This window comes from Molothrus aeneus, chromosome 2 (genome assembly GCF_037042795.1).
Source record: "Molothrus aeneus isolate 106 chromosome 2, BPBGC_Maene_1.0, whole genome shotgun sequence".
In the NCBI taxonomy this organism is placed as follows: domain Eukaryota; kingdom Metazoa; phylum Chordata; class Aves; order Passeriformes; family Icteridae; genus Molothrus; species Molothrus aeneus.
The window spans coordinates 16,536,247-16,553,088 of record NC_089647.1 but is presented as its reverse complement, the minus strand read 5'-3'; the positions used below and the strand labels follow the sequence as shown (position 1 = coordinate 16,553,088).

Here is a 16,842-nt window from a genome sequence, read left to right as displayed (position 1 = left end):
AAATAAATGTGCTGTTTCAGACAGAAAGGTGAAACAGAAATCATAGTTTGTTGCATCATTTTGCTTTTTGAATGCTTACTTTACTTGACTTTAACTGTGTACAAGGGCTTTCATTGGGTACGCCCAAAACCAAAGCATAATGGAAAGCTCTGACAAATAACAACCAAAACAGTGATCACACTCACCTCCTTGTTTTCATAAAAACTGCAAGTGTCAGGAACCAAAACCATTCTGCTCATGCTTTGCTCATTTTTGTTGCCACAGAAATGAAGGGCAGTTTGTTGCCTTGTGCACTGAGTAACAAGCAGGCACTGGATGGACTTGGTAGTTTTTGGTGTGTGGATGCACATATTTGCATGCTCATTCATTTCCTGCATTTTCTTTTCCAACTTGAATGAATTAAAATGTCCGCATCATGCATTGACTTCAGGCTGGCAAAAGGCAGAAAGGTTGAATTTCTGTAAAATTGCATACTGATTCACTATCTGGCTGTATTTAAGAAGCTCGAGTAAGAGATGTTACTTGATCTAATTTTTCTTTACTGTAATTTTCCAGAGTATGAGGTTGTGTCAACTGAAAATGGAGGAAGTGATGGTGAAAAGGAGAAATCAATTATCACTACAAATCAAACCCATTCTACTGTGGAAAACCTAAAACCTGACACAAGGTAGCTAAATAATATAATTTTTTAAGTTAATCCAACTAATTTAGACTGTCAGCTCTCTGTCACTTCAAATGGAAATACCTATGGAAATAAGACCTGATTGGTTTTACTCCTGTTTTGATAGAAAAAAAAAAGTATGGTTTGGTTTAGCTTTCTTGTAAGTTAACAGATAAAACATATTTGAGGAATCTTTAGGAAATTTACAAGAATATTTGTGGTCTGGACAAGGTGCAGAAGGGATCTATTGTATCAGAAAAACTGCTTGTCAAAAGTAAGGAAATTACCATGAGAGAAAAAACACATTTTTCCTGAATATATCATTTTCTTTCAGTGTCTCAAAAGAGCTGGCAAATTAAAAATTAGCAAGTGAATTCCAGTTCATGGTGTGCCTCTCATGCAACTAGTTCAAATAAGCATGATCTATCTTTAAATATCAGATCTCATTAAAAAGTATTCTTCTTTTTATGCTAAAATTCAGAGCAGAGAACCACTTGTCTTTTCTTACATTGTTTACTAATTGCATCAGAAAGTTAATGAGTGACACTTGGGGTTTTTCCTGCAAGACCATCCATTTGGCTTTGGTGAATGGATATTTCTGTTTTAGATAAACTAAGATATAAAGGCATAGCTATTCCTGAGAAGGGAGCAGCTACCATTCACCAACCCCAGCCTCAAAAAGGAAAGACAGTGTAAGCCTTTCTGGATCCAGAGGGCCACTGCCCAAATATATATAAATTTGATATAAATTGCTTTGCTATAAATTGCAGTGGTGCCTGTCCCCCAAGTCTCACCAGATTTAAGGATGTAAAGTACTCAGAGTGGCTCAGTTCAATAAAACTCGCATTCCAATAAAAATGTGTGTATCCTAATGGTGAGGACATCTTGAGAGCTTTGGCAGAAGCACAAGTTACTGTTACCCCTTAAAACCAGGCACGCTAAATTCAGGAAAAACAAGAAAGTGGTTAAGATAGGTGTCATCATGTAGACAGTATCTGTTCTTCCAAGAAACATCATATGTCCATCATAAAAGTCTACTGTCTATCAGGAGCTGCTCATTAGATGAAGGAAATGGCTTGTGGATAAAACTGACTGCAAATGGGAGGAAGAGCAAAAATTAAACACAGCTTAATATTCATTAACAGAGTCCCTAATAAGTTTAAAAATTCATCAAGGAATACATTAGACTGGGAAGGAAACTTTTCCATAACTAGCCTCAAAGGGAAGATAATTCCCTTCTTTCCCTTCTTTCTTGTCATTCTTCTGTAGAAGAGGTAGAGCTGGAAAAGAAACTTGGCAGAGAAATAGAAATCCCTCCCACAAATGATCAGCATTTGCAAAAGTACCAGCAATATATGGAAAGAGAGATGCTCAGTAGCAGAAGGGAATTAACTGGGAAGAACCTCTTGGCCAGGGAACACTTTGGAGAAACCGACAAGATGAATTAGAGACCCTATTTATTCCAGCTTTCCTGAAGCCCTCAGTGAGGCTTGTGTGAACCCCCTGTGCTGGTCTGAAGGTCCAGTGCATTCAGAGCTAAAGGCAGTTCAGGACAGATCTAAAGCGGACAGACCTAAACAAAGACTTCCCAAAAAGGCATAAAAAATGTGAATCTGCTATCTGAGCCTTCATGGGTAAGTCTAAACCAGAAAGCCCCTGTAGCAGAAAGCCAGTTCAGGGCTGTAGTTGTGCAGATGTGGGCTCTTGAGGAGCTGTTCCTGGCAGAGACATTCTGCAGTCTTGTTGGCCAAGGTCCAGCGTCCTGTTGAGGTACTTCAGGTAGGATGTGGTAGTGCCTGGCCCAGAAGCTAAAGAGTTAATTGCCCAAAACCAACAGAAGGGAAGCAGGACAAACAACTTTTTGGTGTGAAGGGGGACGACAAGCAGCAGGGAAAATCTGGGTGCCAGATCATGATGTTTGTTTGCTTCAAGCTTTTATATTCTTCAAATAGGTGATACTGCTACACCTCTGGGAAGCTCTGCAGCAAGGCAGACACCCTTCCCCCTTTGAGCTGGCCTTTACACAAGGCAGCTTTTAAAGATTAGGAGCTGATGGCCAGACTTTAAATATTTCAGGAATTTGGACAGTGTTAGGGAGGCAACAAAGAGACTTTTACAGTCGCTCATCAAAAATTGCATCTGCGACTGCAGCTGTCAGTAAGTACAAACACAGAAGTTAAATGGGATGAGGATTATGGTGTAGTATTCTGTCTGTCCATTTAGCTGTCTGAAAAGTGACTAGATCCAGAAAAAATGCACTGGCTGAAAAAAGAGTCTTGACTTTGAGTACAGTTATCAAGTACTTGGTTTTAGCAGACTCATACCATGACAATATGGCGATGGAAATGAAAATGGACTTTCATAGGTGTACCACAACTTGTGAAGGTTAATTTTAAACAAAACAAGTTGTATATATTATGGAAGTTTGTTGCCTTTCTGTCTTATATATGCTAGCTTTATGTGTTCCTGGTGACTTGACTGACTACTCTGAGATGAAAAGTAAAATAGAGATTTGAAAAAGTCTGACTGTGAGGACATAGACCTTTTAAATAAATGTGGGGTACAGTCAGCTGTTTTCTAATGCAACGGGTTGTTTGGGTTTTTTTCATTTAAAAAAAATGTTTTAGAGGAATATGTGCAATGTGATTTCATTGGAAATCCATCTGTTTTTTGCCCAAGGAAAGACATATCATATCCATAACATTTTCCCACAGTAAGGCATGCCTCACAGTTGACAACCACACGTTAATTTAAAGGATTTTTCCTTATAGGACAAATATCTTATCCTCTTTTTCACCTAGAGAAATCAATTATCAAATGTGGTGATTGCAGGATTTCAAATTTTAGAAGTTTTCTGATAGTTTAAATAACCCAGAAAGTTCAAATCTTGATATCCATTATTTGGTTGGTCAGAGCTCTTGAAATTGGTACTCTTGCTGTCAGTAAGCTCCTGATCGGTTTCAGTCTAAAATTCTGTTTAATTTCATCAGATTTGCTTCTGATTGTAACCTTTACCTGAAATATCTCAAAGCATGTAGTGTTGTTATGCTATGTGAGCCAGATGACAATATACATCTTCCTTATACAGATATTTAATTGGATATAACTGGTGCCTGAAGAAAACTTCCTTTTATTTTATGAATGTCTTCTACTTAAACATTTCTCTTATAGATGTTCTTCTGTGATCTACTATTCACATATGCACAGTGTTGATTATGACTTTATAATGTAGCTAGCTTTTGTTACCCTTTACGTTATTTCCAAAGACTTTAGAGTAGGTTCAGATCACATTTCACTCAGCCCCCTGTTCATTATCACACTGAAGCACATGCCAAAATTTCTGCAGTTTTTGCTATCTTTTATTATTTTAGTGAAAAGATTTATTCTTCTTTCTCCTGGTTAGTTGGAACAGAGTAGTGAGCTACTCAGTCTTTACTCTGCTGTTCAAACAGTGTCTGCCACTATGAACCCTGAGCTCAAAGCAGCTGAAAAGGGGCCTGGACCAGGTCACCTTCATAGGTGTCTTACAACACATATTATTTATTGTAAAATTGGACCTTAGGGGCAGTTTCTGGTCTTGTAGATCTCAGTTTCCCCCAGTTTCTTTAATGCAGGCAGAGGTGGCTTAGTGTGTTAATGCAAATGTCATTTCTATCTTAGCAAAAAAAAAAATGAGAGAAACAAATGCACTAGTATGAACTAACAATTTTTCATCCTCCACATGGAAATTCCATGATTCTTATAGTGAGAAATGTAGTGTTTATTCCACTTGGAAAAGAGTCAAACTGCAAGACTGATCGTTTTGGTCAAAGTAGTTACAGTCTAACTTCCAAGGAGCCATTTGAGGAATGAGACCTGCAATATTCCATCTAAGTTGTCATACGAGTCTCCTGTTCCTGAGTTTTCCTAAAAGGCTGCTACATTGGAACTACCAGTGGGAGTACCACTGGCATACCCAGGACTCTGCTCTTTCCTTGTTTTACATTAAAATTTCATAAGAAAGCATTGCAGCAATTTCTCCTATGTTAATAGTCAAGCAAGATCTTCCATATGTGAGTCAAGATAAGGTTATTATCTATGATTTTCAGTATTTTCCTCCTTGAGCTTCTTGTTTGCAATAAACAGTGAGAGGCCTGAGAGAGAAATGGGCTTACTGTGGTTTTTGTTGTCTTAATTCCATCTCTTCTGTAGTAATAATGGTGTTCCTCTGCATATTCTCCTTGGAAAAAAATTGGATTCACTGATCTGGGGTTTTTTCATGGACTTTCCTAGCCTAAAATATTAAATGCAGATGTTGTTTGGGTTTTTTTCCCAATGAGATTTTTTGTTATTTCTGCTGGTTTCTCTGCCAAAATATGTAGTTCTTATTTCTGTATCCCTGCCCTATCTTGAAACCCTTTTTTTTTGGTCAGTGTACATTTTCTCTTTCATTCTGGTGGTTTGTTTAAGGGCAGTGTAGCCCATAGCACAGACCATAGTGTCCAGGAAGTTCTACAGCCCAAATTTCTATACAAGCCTTCAAAAAAGAGCCTGAAGACTGCTGAAAACTGTTCTCATGCACGTTTGTGATGGCAGTAATTGGAAGGTAGTAAAGAAAAATATTAAGACTTGCCACAAATAGCTCTAGGGAAGTTTGAGTAGCCATTGGAGGACGTGTCCCACCAGCCTACTGCTGTAGAAAAAGAGTATTAATAAGAAAATAAAAACTTGTGATACTTGCATTCCACAGTTTTGTATAGCATCCTATTAGGTACAGATCTGCTTCCTCATTAATTATTTTGGTGATTTCAAATATACTCTTCTTCTTTTTAAAAACGTTTTGAGTGGTTTCTGCTGGATTTTTGGGTTTGATTGTGTCCTAAGGCTGCTATCGCCTTTATCTAATATTGGTTTTTATTGTAGTTAGCACCCAAATGTTCTGATCACGTACAAGGAAAAACCCAAGAAAACCTCTGTCCATGCAGAGAGTTTAGCTTTTGTTAACAGCAAGGGTCAAGAGATAGAAACTATAAAGAAAGCTTCAGTGCAGCAAAATTCAGAAAGTGGCAGAGAAATGCTGGAGGTTTCTATTTGTTTTATAAAAAAACTAACAGATCTTGTACTAAACTGCTGTTGATATCACAGTTCATGGATTAGCATTTCTCATTTTTCTTAGCCTTTCTTCCAACTTTGTTAGGAGAAAGATTCCTCAAACAAGCATAGCAGTTCTTTCTCTCTTTCTCTCTCTCTCTCTTTCCTCCTTTGTTTCCTGGTCACACTGCCATCCAAGCACAGTCTGCAGACACAGAGGAGCTCTGTGCACAGAGCCCTGCACAATTGCCATCCAACACCAGCATCTCCCCAGAAATAGACCTAAAGTCCCAGGACTGTACTCAGCTGCTCCAGTTCTCCTGTTGTGGTGAAAATCTCTCTTCACCTATTTTCAGTTCTGCAATCTTCAGTCTTGTCCTTCTGCATGATTTGAAAAATGCAGGAGCAGCTGCATTTGCCAGAGTTCCATGTGGTATAGTGATTTCCTGTGGTGGAAAAATTCATTCCAAGTAGTAATTACTGCAAGTCAAATCCATTTAATCTGCACAAGGACTTTTACTGTCTCACACAGTTCGGGAGGATTTGGAAGGCCTGGTCTCCAAAAGTTTCTAGGATAGCAATCTTATAGACGTTAAAGGCGTGAGGCATTAGATTGCTGCTTACATAGGACAGCAGAGTTGTTAGTATACTAGGCAGGCAGATATAATGATGGAATATAGACTCCTTTGTAGCTCTGATATTTTCTGAAAAATCTTTTCTTTAAGAGTTTTCCTCCTGAGAAGCTGAGAGGCCTCAGGAACAAAATGTAAACAATGGTTATCTGCTGCTGTGGAATGCAACAGGTGGATCTGTGATTTGTCTCATGTGGTTGTTTCTAATTAATGGCCAATCACAGTCAGCTGGCTTGGACTCTGTCTGAGATACAAGCTTTTGTTATTCATTCCTTCCTTTTCTATTCTTAGCTAGCCTTCTGATGAAATCCTTTCTTCTATTCTTTTAGTATAGTTTTAATATAATATATATCATAAAATAATAAATCAAGTCTGCTGAAACATGGAGTCAGATCCTCATCTCTTCCCTCATCCTTGGACCCCTGTGAATACCGTCACACTCGTTAGGTAAATTTAATTAAACAGCAGACATGGATTCTATTAATTTTGATGCACACTCTTCTTGAAACTCTGAGCATTTTCCCCCTTCTTTATGGTTTCTGTAGGAGTGCATAACAAAGCAGATGGTACACTTTTTTTGCCATTTTAATAATATTTTTTCAGATCTTTCACCTTACACAAAAAAAAGGAAGAGTTTAGATTGTCTTCTATTAAAACAGCCACAGTATAGCTTTAAAAATACAGTAAACTATGTCATATTGTGATCCCAGTCTGGCATTTCCTTCCTCTCCTTCCCAATGTTCTGTCAACTAACTAATTCTCTTCATCCCCAAAAGTGCTTGTTTGTTATTTTTGTACTCTGGAAGCCACTGGTATTGTTTTAGGATTGAAATTGGCAGAGGACAGAAGCCTGTGATGCTTGTAAAAACACATACCACAGAACTGTAGAACTGCATGTATTTTAGTTTCTAAAATTTCCTTTTAACATTATTACTAAGAGGCTTCCCTAATTGACTGAGCTAAACTTTGGACATTTCTTTATTATTTTTCTTTTCTCCAATTTTCTTTATATGTTTACATAGGCTGAAATCTCTATCTGTAGATTGTAGTTCTTTATTTAAATTTTGCCTTTATTTTCCAAGCTGTGGTTTGGTCTTTTGCAGAGAACCTAGTGATCTCTAAACCACAATATGAAAAACAGTGCTTGGAAAATAACCTTGTTTTTTTCTCTTTGGAATTAGAGAATTGATGAGTCCAAGTTCATAGACTAAAGATTTTTGGGAACAGGACTGATTCCTATGAAGAATATTGCCTAATGCAGCCCAAAGTAGAGAATATCAACTAATGAGAAAAATAAATTTGTTCAAAAATCAGCAAAAATACATACAAAGGGACAAAACCAGTTAATTATCACCCATGAGATCAAACCATAAACTGCCCATAAAGCAATCATCATCTTGATGATCATTATTACAATAATAGCTTTAGATCAGGTGTTCCTCCTGTGAAGGAAGCAGGAAAACTTCTTTGCAGTCTTTTATCTCTAGGTATGGATTAATTTCTACATTTTAAAAAAAATGCATCATCTGGCTATTACTTTAACATATTAGGAACCAACCCATACCCAACATATTAGGATATCTTTATGCTTCAGTGATTCTTCAGAAAGAATCTCCGACTCCTTTGCTACAGTTCTCTATATTATGACATTTGCTACCAGATAAGAATACTTCTTGACCAAAAAAGTTACTGTACCACATGGACAATGTGAATACTAACTACTCACGTCCTATTTTAAAAAGCATGTCTTTGTTTAAGCAATTTGAAGTTGAGAATGAAGATTTATAAATTTATTAAATTGATTATTTAGTTAATGTCTCCCTCCTACTGTGGGGTAATATGGGTAGTTCCAAATTCTCTTTCAGCGTGTTTAAATAAATGTCAAGATTTCTCCAAATAGATTTTTTCAGCTCAAAACAAGCCCATGTTTCTCTTAGAAATATCCATGAATTTCCACAATGCATCTGTTCAGCACGCCAGTCTATATAAGTATTTCCCTCAAAAAGAAAAGAAAACCCTAGAAATAAAGGCAATTGCTTAAGTAAGCAATTTTAAAGTTAAATATTGTCTTAGAAGTACAGTGGATGGAAAACAGTTGCTGGATTCTACATGAATACTCCACTGAGGTTAATTAGCTCAGGTTTTGTGGGAGCCAAGGAGGAATGAAAGGTAATCCAAAGTTTGGATTGAATTATTCTTCTGGGGAGCTGGAAATGGAGTTTACAAATTTCCAACTGTGCAGAGTGTGGTATGGGGGTTTTCTTTCTTTAGAAAATTGCTGTTTGGAAATGGTTCCAGCAATACGTTACAATGCTATGTTACGGTCACAAGCTACCAAAATTGCCATGGGTAAATGATCTTTCTCAAGTCAAGAGCTGAAGGTTTAGTTGCCCACTTCTGGGACTCCCATTTTTTTATGTGTTTACAGCAAAAGTACCCTTTATTTGGGCCTGTTTTCCAGGCCTACAGTCCCTTTGTCTCGTGTCCTGTGGCTGCCTGTCACTGACAAAGAGAACCTTTCTCTAGGACAGATTTACCATGCATGTGCTTAGAGTATGGGAGATGTCCCTGTGCACATGGCACTTCCACTGCTAATCAAGCACTCAGAGGTGGAGGAGGCTTAAGAAAAGGAGTCTGGTTTGGATTTTTTTCTTCAGTCATGTTGTTTTCACAGCACTGTATTTGGTTCCCAACACAGTGATGAAAAGGGATCATGAGATCACTACAGCACAGGCCAATGTTGTGCCACATCAGTAAAAACACATGCAAAAGTGACTCTGCACAGTGTCTTGTCATTGCTTCAAATACTTGTTATTAACATACATTCAAGAAATTGGATCTTTGCCTTGGCTGAGCTCCTGTCCTGGAAGATTTGCCCTGTGTTTCGCTACTGGTCCTGTCTGTCACTGTGGGTGGGCCTGACAGGCATTGAATTGGAGGTTTGTGTTCTTAAAAAAGCAAAAAGTACAAATAAATAGCAATGCCCTTTACTCAGTCTCTACTTATCAGGTTGCCTCAGACCTTATCTGAACTTGCTCCCTTTGCCAGAACTGAAACTGTTGTGTGAGAGGAGACAGACAAGTCAGTGTTGAATTAAATCAAATATTAATAGTATGTGTGCAATGAATTATCAAAAGGACTGGTTAATTTTGTGTTCAGTTCAGATCTTACACAGCTAGGACAAAAAATGTCTCAGTGGTTTTGTGGCAAGAAATTGGGCTTTTTTGTTCTCCAGAAGGCGAGTAGCCCCAATGTGTCTGTTGCTTGCTTGCTCCAGACTATTCAAGAATGCTTAGTTTGCAAAATTTTCATCTCTTCTATTTTATTCCCCAGTTATGAATTCCACGTGAAACCCAGGAACCCCCTTGGTGAAGGTCCAAGTAGCAATGTTGTGTCATTCAGTACTGAATCAGGTAAGAACTTCCAAAGATCAGACCACCATGTACAGCACCTTTAGTACCCACGTTTGTGGGATGCATGAAAGACCCTCTCACGTCATTTTGTGCATTCAGTTCTGCTCTTTACTGTCTCCTGATTGGCTTTTTACCACCATGCATGGAAAGTCAGCCTGGGATCAGGACTGTGTTGTGCGGGGATGTAAGATGGACAGACTGCAAGAGAAAAAAACAGAGGAACCTTGTCTGGTATTCATTGCAAAGAAAATTACTTCATCCTTAGAGAGGGCTCAGTCATTTAAGATTTATATTCCTGACCTTTTTGCATCTATCCAACACATTAACAACTTCTGGATGGGGAACATTAGGGGTTTTTTTGGGCTGTGTGTTCATAGGTGTTTTTGCTACCTGTTCAATAAGGCTGCTGCAAACAGTGATGTTGTTTGGCTGAAATAAGGATTGAGAAAGAGCTGTTGTGAAAAGTCAGTGTCCCAGTAGGTCCCCTTCCATCCTGTTTACTCTCCAGTGAAACTCTTAAAGAGGTGTATACAAGCCTGTTTTGGCCACTGGTTGGTTCCCAGGTGAAGTTCTCTCTGACTCAGAGGTGAGAATCAGAGAGCTTTTGTTCTGCCTATTCTTGCTGACTTGTTGACTTTAGGCAAGCAAGATACCATCTTTTCTGCAGAAGTGTTTATTGCTTGGTAGTACTGAAAGACCACATAAAACACAAAATGGATTTAGCCTTTTGACAGGGACTTTCTCAATCTGTGTTTAGAGACCGGTGTAATAATTTAATAGTCCTCAACTAGTGCTGTCACTGATGGATGAGAATTTTGGCTGAGCAAAGGATTACTCAGGGAGGAGTGCAGACTATGCCACACATATTTAAAACCTCTGAATACACTCTTTGTAATTCTAGATTGTTAAAAGTGAAAAAACATTTGCGCCAAGTGCAATTTTCATGAATGACAAGGCTTATGTTCTGTCTCCTATTTAGTTTGGACAAATAAAGCATGCAGTTTTGTTTTTTCTTAATTGCACACATCCATTTCTCACATTTGGGCTTTCAAAGCCAAGTTTTTTGTGGCAAGTATTACAGATGTGCCCTTTTTATTATTTAGGTTTTGAAATTAAAATTTTAATAAGACACGGTACAACTGGTTACAGGTTTAAACTCTTGTTTTTACTAGAGCTCTGCTTGGCTGGTGTTGTCCCATAAGTAAAATTATTAAAAGCTCATTGATACTGGAGTTTCATACAAGAAATATATTTTTCTAATTTAATTTAATACAAAAGTTAACTTCACTTCCAAAACTCTTTCTGTTTCACAAATTACAGCTTACGTCAGCTGTAAAAAATCACTTACCAATGCTTTTCCATAGAATTATTGGAAACGTTCATTTTACAGTGTCTGATTGAATGTTTGTTTTCTTCCCCCAGCGGACCCAAGAGTGAGTGAGCCAATTTCAAGTAAGTGTTTTATACATAAATCTGATCAGCAGTTTTTTCAGAAATGAGATAGCAGAATTTTACAAGGAGGGTGGCTCTGCTGCACCAGCTGGATGAGTTACAGAATCAAACAGTATTCACACACAATTTCCCTCCTTCCACCCATGCCCCTGCCAAGGAATTCATGCAAGGCTGTTTGTTTACCTGAGCATAAGGCAATCAACGTGATGTGGAGCTCCCATGGCAGCTGGGATGGCTTCAAACCAATGTACACAAATGAGCCAAGGACAGCCTCATATTTTCTCAACCTTGTCATTAAAGCAAAGAAAGCTCTGCAAAATGAATAAGCTACTCCACATTTTTAAGTGAGTTAACAGAGCACAACTTGGAGGATTCTATTTATCTGTCTTAGTGTTTTAGGAAAATTTTCTGCTTCAGAAGATTTGATCTAGCTCTGCCTTAGGCACTTACAAGACTCTTCCTGTCCTTGATGGAAGGTGAACTGAGCTTTTGAAGGAGCTGAGATCATTCGAGCAAATTGGGCTGCTTTTTGTATTTGTAATAGTCATCACTTTCACTTTGACAAACACCGTGGAACCATTTTTCTCCACATAATTAATGGCACTTCATTTTTATATGTATTTTTTGTTAGATCACAGTTTGCTGCAAGTTGATTGTCTTGGCTTGAACGCACTGAAGAATGGTGACTGTATCACACACTTCATAAATAAGAGTATTTCCAGTACAAACATTGTCCCCCAACAAGGTCCTAGAATGAACCTATTCCAAACCTGCACCAGAGGACAGCAGGAGGAGTTCACAGCACCAATTGTACCTGCGTACTTTGGTGCTTCCCTGAAATATTTCTCGTGTTCAAAATGCAGGTGTCATGGTACATTCTGCTTCATGAAAGTTTCTAATTCTAGTTTTTCAAATGCATTTGTTGTGTGTAATTTTGTATGCAGCATCATACTTCAGCCTCTTTTTTTCTTCTCCTGCAGTGGGGAAAGATGCAATCTGGACTGAAATCCCATTCAATTCAGACACATACTCAGAATGCAAAGGCAAACAATATGTAAAGAGGACTTGGTATAAGAAGTTTGTGGGTGTGCAGCTGTGCAATTCTTTGAGATACAAGATATACCTCAGTGATTCACTTACAGGTAAGAAACATTCAAATCAGTGCTGTCCATATTTTGCATTCCTGAAAGATATTATGGTTTCTGAAATAAGAAGTTTAACAAGATGAGCTCTGCTGAAGTGTGATCAGATTTGATTTAGTTCACAGATTAATCATAAACAGTAATCTGCTTGTGCTCAGTAACCATTGACATGTTTGATACTGAGTTTTTAGACTCCAGAGGAGCCTCTCTGTGGTGATCATCTGCTTTTAAGTAACTGTTTGTATACTGGGGATCATACAGAAAACAAATAAAGATCAGAGTGAATAGCATATATCGTAAAACAACCAAACTGGTGTTCAATTATTAATTAGAGAATAATTATTAATTAGAATTATTAATTAGAGGATTAGGACCTCATTTTATACCGGGATTACACCTGTCATTTCCACTCCTTTCAGTAAACATCTGGTTACTTCATTACTGAGAGGCTTATAAATACATGACTTTAACTCTAGTCAACAGGTTTTACCCACTTGCATTGACATTTTTATTTTGTTTTCACATTCCCCATTTTTGCTTATGATCTTTTCTCCCCACCTTTTTGTTTTCCTCAAATTATATTTTATTACTAAGGGAAACTTCCTGGCCTTACACATTCTCAAGTTTTGTTCAGTGTTTTAAGGCCAGTTGAGTATGATGTCTTTAAGACCTGAATCAGGTGACACATGCAGGGAAAACAACCTTTGAGAAGTGTTTTTCAGTTAGTTGATGGGAGATCTTTTGTCTCATGCAGCTTGTCCAAGCTGTATCTGCTACATTAAATATGTTAACTTCTTATAATGCATCCCAAGCTCCTGGCTCTCTTCTGTGTGAAATCTCTTATCACAGACAGCTCTGCGACAATGGCATTAGCATGGCATCTGAGCACACAAAGATGTGTGGGAAAGCCTTTTGAGTGCAAGTCAGGCAAGTGTGTTCAACATATCCCATTGAATTAGCTAGGGCAAGACTGTGGCTGGAAGAATCCATTTTCATAACCTAAAGTTGCCCCATCTCTGAGCTCAGCACCTCACAGGAGCAGGGCTCTGGGCTTCATGAAAAGAATATGGAAGGAAAAGAGCAAGGGAGTGTAGGGCAGCCCATGGTGCCATAATTTTAAGCTTCCCTGCCTTGCATCCGGCACCGTTCTCTGATGAGCAGAAAAGGAAGGAAAGCCTTGTCATTAATAGTCAGTACAATATTCCATATGTAAATAATATCTTAGATATTTTGTGAATAAAAGAGAATGTTTTGAACAGATGTATCATTCATTCAACTGTTGCTGTACTAACCAGCTGTGATCAAATGACAAGCACTGGCAATGAGGCATGATGTGTCCCAAAACCAGCCAGCAGAGGAAATAGCAGTGCTAATCTAGCAGGACTAGACTACAGCCCTAAATCAAGTGAATTAACACTGCAGTGAAAGCAACCCCAATCTGAAAAGTTTAATATCAGGAGCCCATTTTCCTATTTTCATTAGATTGTTTTTGTTCTTGCTGGAAGGGTGTCGGTTTAACCTCCTTGGAAAAAGATGAGATAGACACACTGTATGCATTATACTTGCTAAGCATGGTTCTTGCACTTGAATTGTTACAACCAGTGCTAACCAGTTGTCACAATATTTAAAAGTGAAATATTTATGTAGAAGGAAAGCTGCTTTTGCCCCGTTTGCTAAGTGAGGCCTCTGTGTGAGTGGGAAGTTTCCCTGTTTGAAGCCAAGCTCTGCTCTGATGTGTCTCAGGGTCACCTCGCCTGGCCGTGTCCCCAAGGCCAGGAAGAGCCCCTGCAAGCACCAGCCAGCTGCACCAGGTGTGCACTGAGCTCTGAATTCCACTGGACACTGAAAAACCTTCCAAAGCTTTGCTGTGGAAGCAGTGTAATTGCCTGGAAACTGGGGTGCTCTGTCCACATGCCATTGTATAAGGCAGGCAGCAACTGCCTCTTTTGCATGCTGTTTTTTAGCATGAATTTATTCTTCTAGTGCTGTGGAATTTATAATGTATAAAACAAAGTTTGTATGTAAGATTGTAAGGCCACCCACAAGGGAACACTGGGGAAAAAAAACTGACTTTGTGCTAGAATTGCTATTCCCAAAGCAGAAAGCCAGTTATTTGTTAGCTGAATGGTTTTAAGTGTGTTCTTTCATTACAGAAATAATTGGGCAGTAAGAATGTAATAGTCAGTGAGAATGCTGCTAATTTATGAAGACCAATTGTTTGAGTTATGCATAGGTTAAGCTGTGGGCCAGAAGAATATGTGTGTATCTGCAAGTTACTGTTCTGGTGTTAGCCATTAAAATATCTGGCTTATTCTCTCTCTTATGGAGAAAAACTGATCTCTCCTTTACACATGCCAGGACTGTTCCATAAACCAGCATCTACTGCTGACCTCATTTAACAGTCCTCCAGAGCAGTCACTGTAGGCATTCCAGAAAAGCAGGCCACCTAAAAATAAGTATTTATTGAGGGAAGGAAAAAAATAAATTCTATGTGTGACCTTCAACAGCTGTGGAAAAAAAAAAGGCTTTTTTGGGCAGCCTGAATGTTCTTAATTTCAGAGCAAAAATTTGCTGAGAGGAACTCCCTCTGACCAGTTCTCCTACGGAAAAAAACATGTTTGCAGCCAAAGCTAGATAGCAATAAATAATTTTGTAAAGCTAGAGAAGAACCACATGCACAGAGGCCATCAACTGGAGGTGAGAAATTTTGGCAAGGTATTGCTCAGATCACAAAAACATTGGAGTTTGTTGGTAGGCTGCTTTTTTTTATTAATTGCTCTTTGGGAGCAGTATTATAACCCACCCCAGCACCTCTCAAATGGCCAGACTGGCATGGATTCAAGGCTCCAGAACACCTAGTATCTAATGAGTAACTGGACTTTCTACCTAGCTTATACCTCCACCCTGAGCCTTTTTCTAAATTCTCTCACCTTTCCTTTCAATATCTCAACCAAAGGTTGAACATATTGAGAACTAAGTGCTGTGAAAGAAGATTAGAAAGAATGGTAAGTTTATCTACAAAGGTGTCCCTCCCAGGTTTGGGAAGAGAACATAGCATGCTCTCCTCCATCTTCTGAACTGAATTTTACTAATGTCTTGCAAATCAAATCAGCAAGTAAAAACATCTGTCAAAGCTTCTTCACTGTGCCTGTTAACAGGATAATCACAGTCTTTAAGGTCAGCACATGCTACATGGGACACTTGAGACGTTGATTTCTACTCAGTTGCAGTCAAGTGTCCTATTAAGCAATCCTGCAAGCAATTAGATGGGCACACTCCATGCTCTGGATAAGTACTTAGTCTCTGAGGTCATCTATATGTTAAGGGCTATCACTTGCACATACATGTTGTAAAAATATGATGATTTATAAAACAGGCCTTGGCTATGTTAGGAGGTGGTCTGTAAAAACATCTCTGAAGGTACTGGGGGCTTCCTGACAGGGAACCAGACCTGCCTTCCATTCAAATCACTACCAAAACTTGCTTTTTGATGATGTTCTTGGTAGTAACAGGATTTCCCATACTGTATGAAATGTTGGGAGAGGGAAAAATTATGTCCAGGCATAGATTTTGGCCAGGAGTGGGGTCTTAGCCTTGAGCACTTGGAGCCTGCATGTCATGTTCAAATTACAGCTACAGGTCCTGAGAGGAAAAGAATCATAGCATTCACCTTGGCTTCCCCACAGAGAAAAGAGCACAGCCCATTGCCTCTGGTAGTTTTTGGAAATAGCTTTCACTAACTCCGCTGCTTCTTTGCTTTCAGGAAAATTTTATAACATAGGAGACCAGAGGGGCCATGGAGAAGATCACTGCCAATTTGTAGACTCATTCTTAGATGGAAGGACAGGACAGCAAGAAGATCTGCCAGTCAAAGATGGTAATTCCCAAGACCTGTATCTGTAGCAAACCTGGGCAATTCCTTTGTTTGTTTCCATTTCCTGCCAGTGGATTCAATGCCCGCTGCTGGGGTGGGCCATGAAAGGAGCTGCCAGCTATGCAGGCAGAAGAGGGTCAAGAAGTTCTTTGACAGTGAATGATGACTTATTAAGACAGTTATGACTTGGGTTCTGTTAGGTAGCAAACAGCCTCTCTCCTGTTTAAAACAGCCCTACAAATTATTCACAGTTGGTATTACTTATTTAAACCCAACCACAAATTTGAGTTTGCAGAGGCATTAAGTGGTGTGTTCAAACTAGCAAGGTTGATTTAAAGCACAGTACATAATCAGTTGGGCATTAAATACCTTGTTTGGTACTAATGAGAAACTGAAAATTTATGGCTGGAAAATATAATTCATGCTGCAGTAATTCTGTGTGTGCTGATTGCAAAAGGGTGCCCAAAATTCCAGTCTGGTCTAAGTGGCCATGGCACTGGATGTGCTAAACACAGCCGTGACCTGCCTGGCTATTTTGTATCCATTGCTGAGGTATAAGAAATTTGTACTTCTCTCAGCTGAAGTCCTGCCTTGCTGC

General features: G+C 38.8%; 1 protein-coding gene across 1 annotated transcript in view; it reads left to right on the top strand.

The window, feature by feature from the left end:
- ABI3BP (ABI family member 3 binding protein) overlaps nucleotides 1-16,842 on the top strand; it is a 137,219-nt gene that overhangs the window by 117,546 nt on the left and 2,831 nt on the right. Inside the window, exons 56-60 of the mRNA XM_066572001.1 lie at nucleotides 556-667; nucleotides 9,697-9,776; nucleotides 11,199-11,228; nucleotides 12,209-12,370; nucleotides 16,134-16,247. Coding sequence (XP_066428098.1) covers nucleotides 556-667; nucleotides 9,697-9,776; nucleotides 11,199-11,228; nucleotides 12,209-12,370; nucleotides 16,134-16,247 — 498 coding nt within the window. The remainder of the gene's footprint in view (nucleotides 1-555; nucleotides 668-9,696; nucleotides 9,777-11,198; nucleotides 11,229-12,208; nucleotides 12,371-16,133; nucleotides 16,248-16,842) is intronic.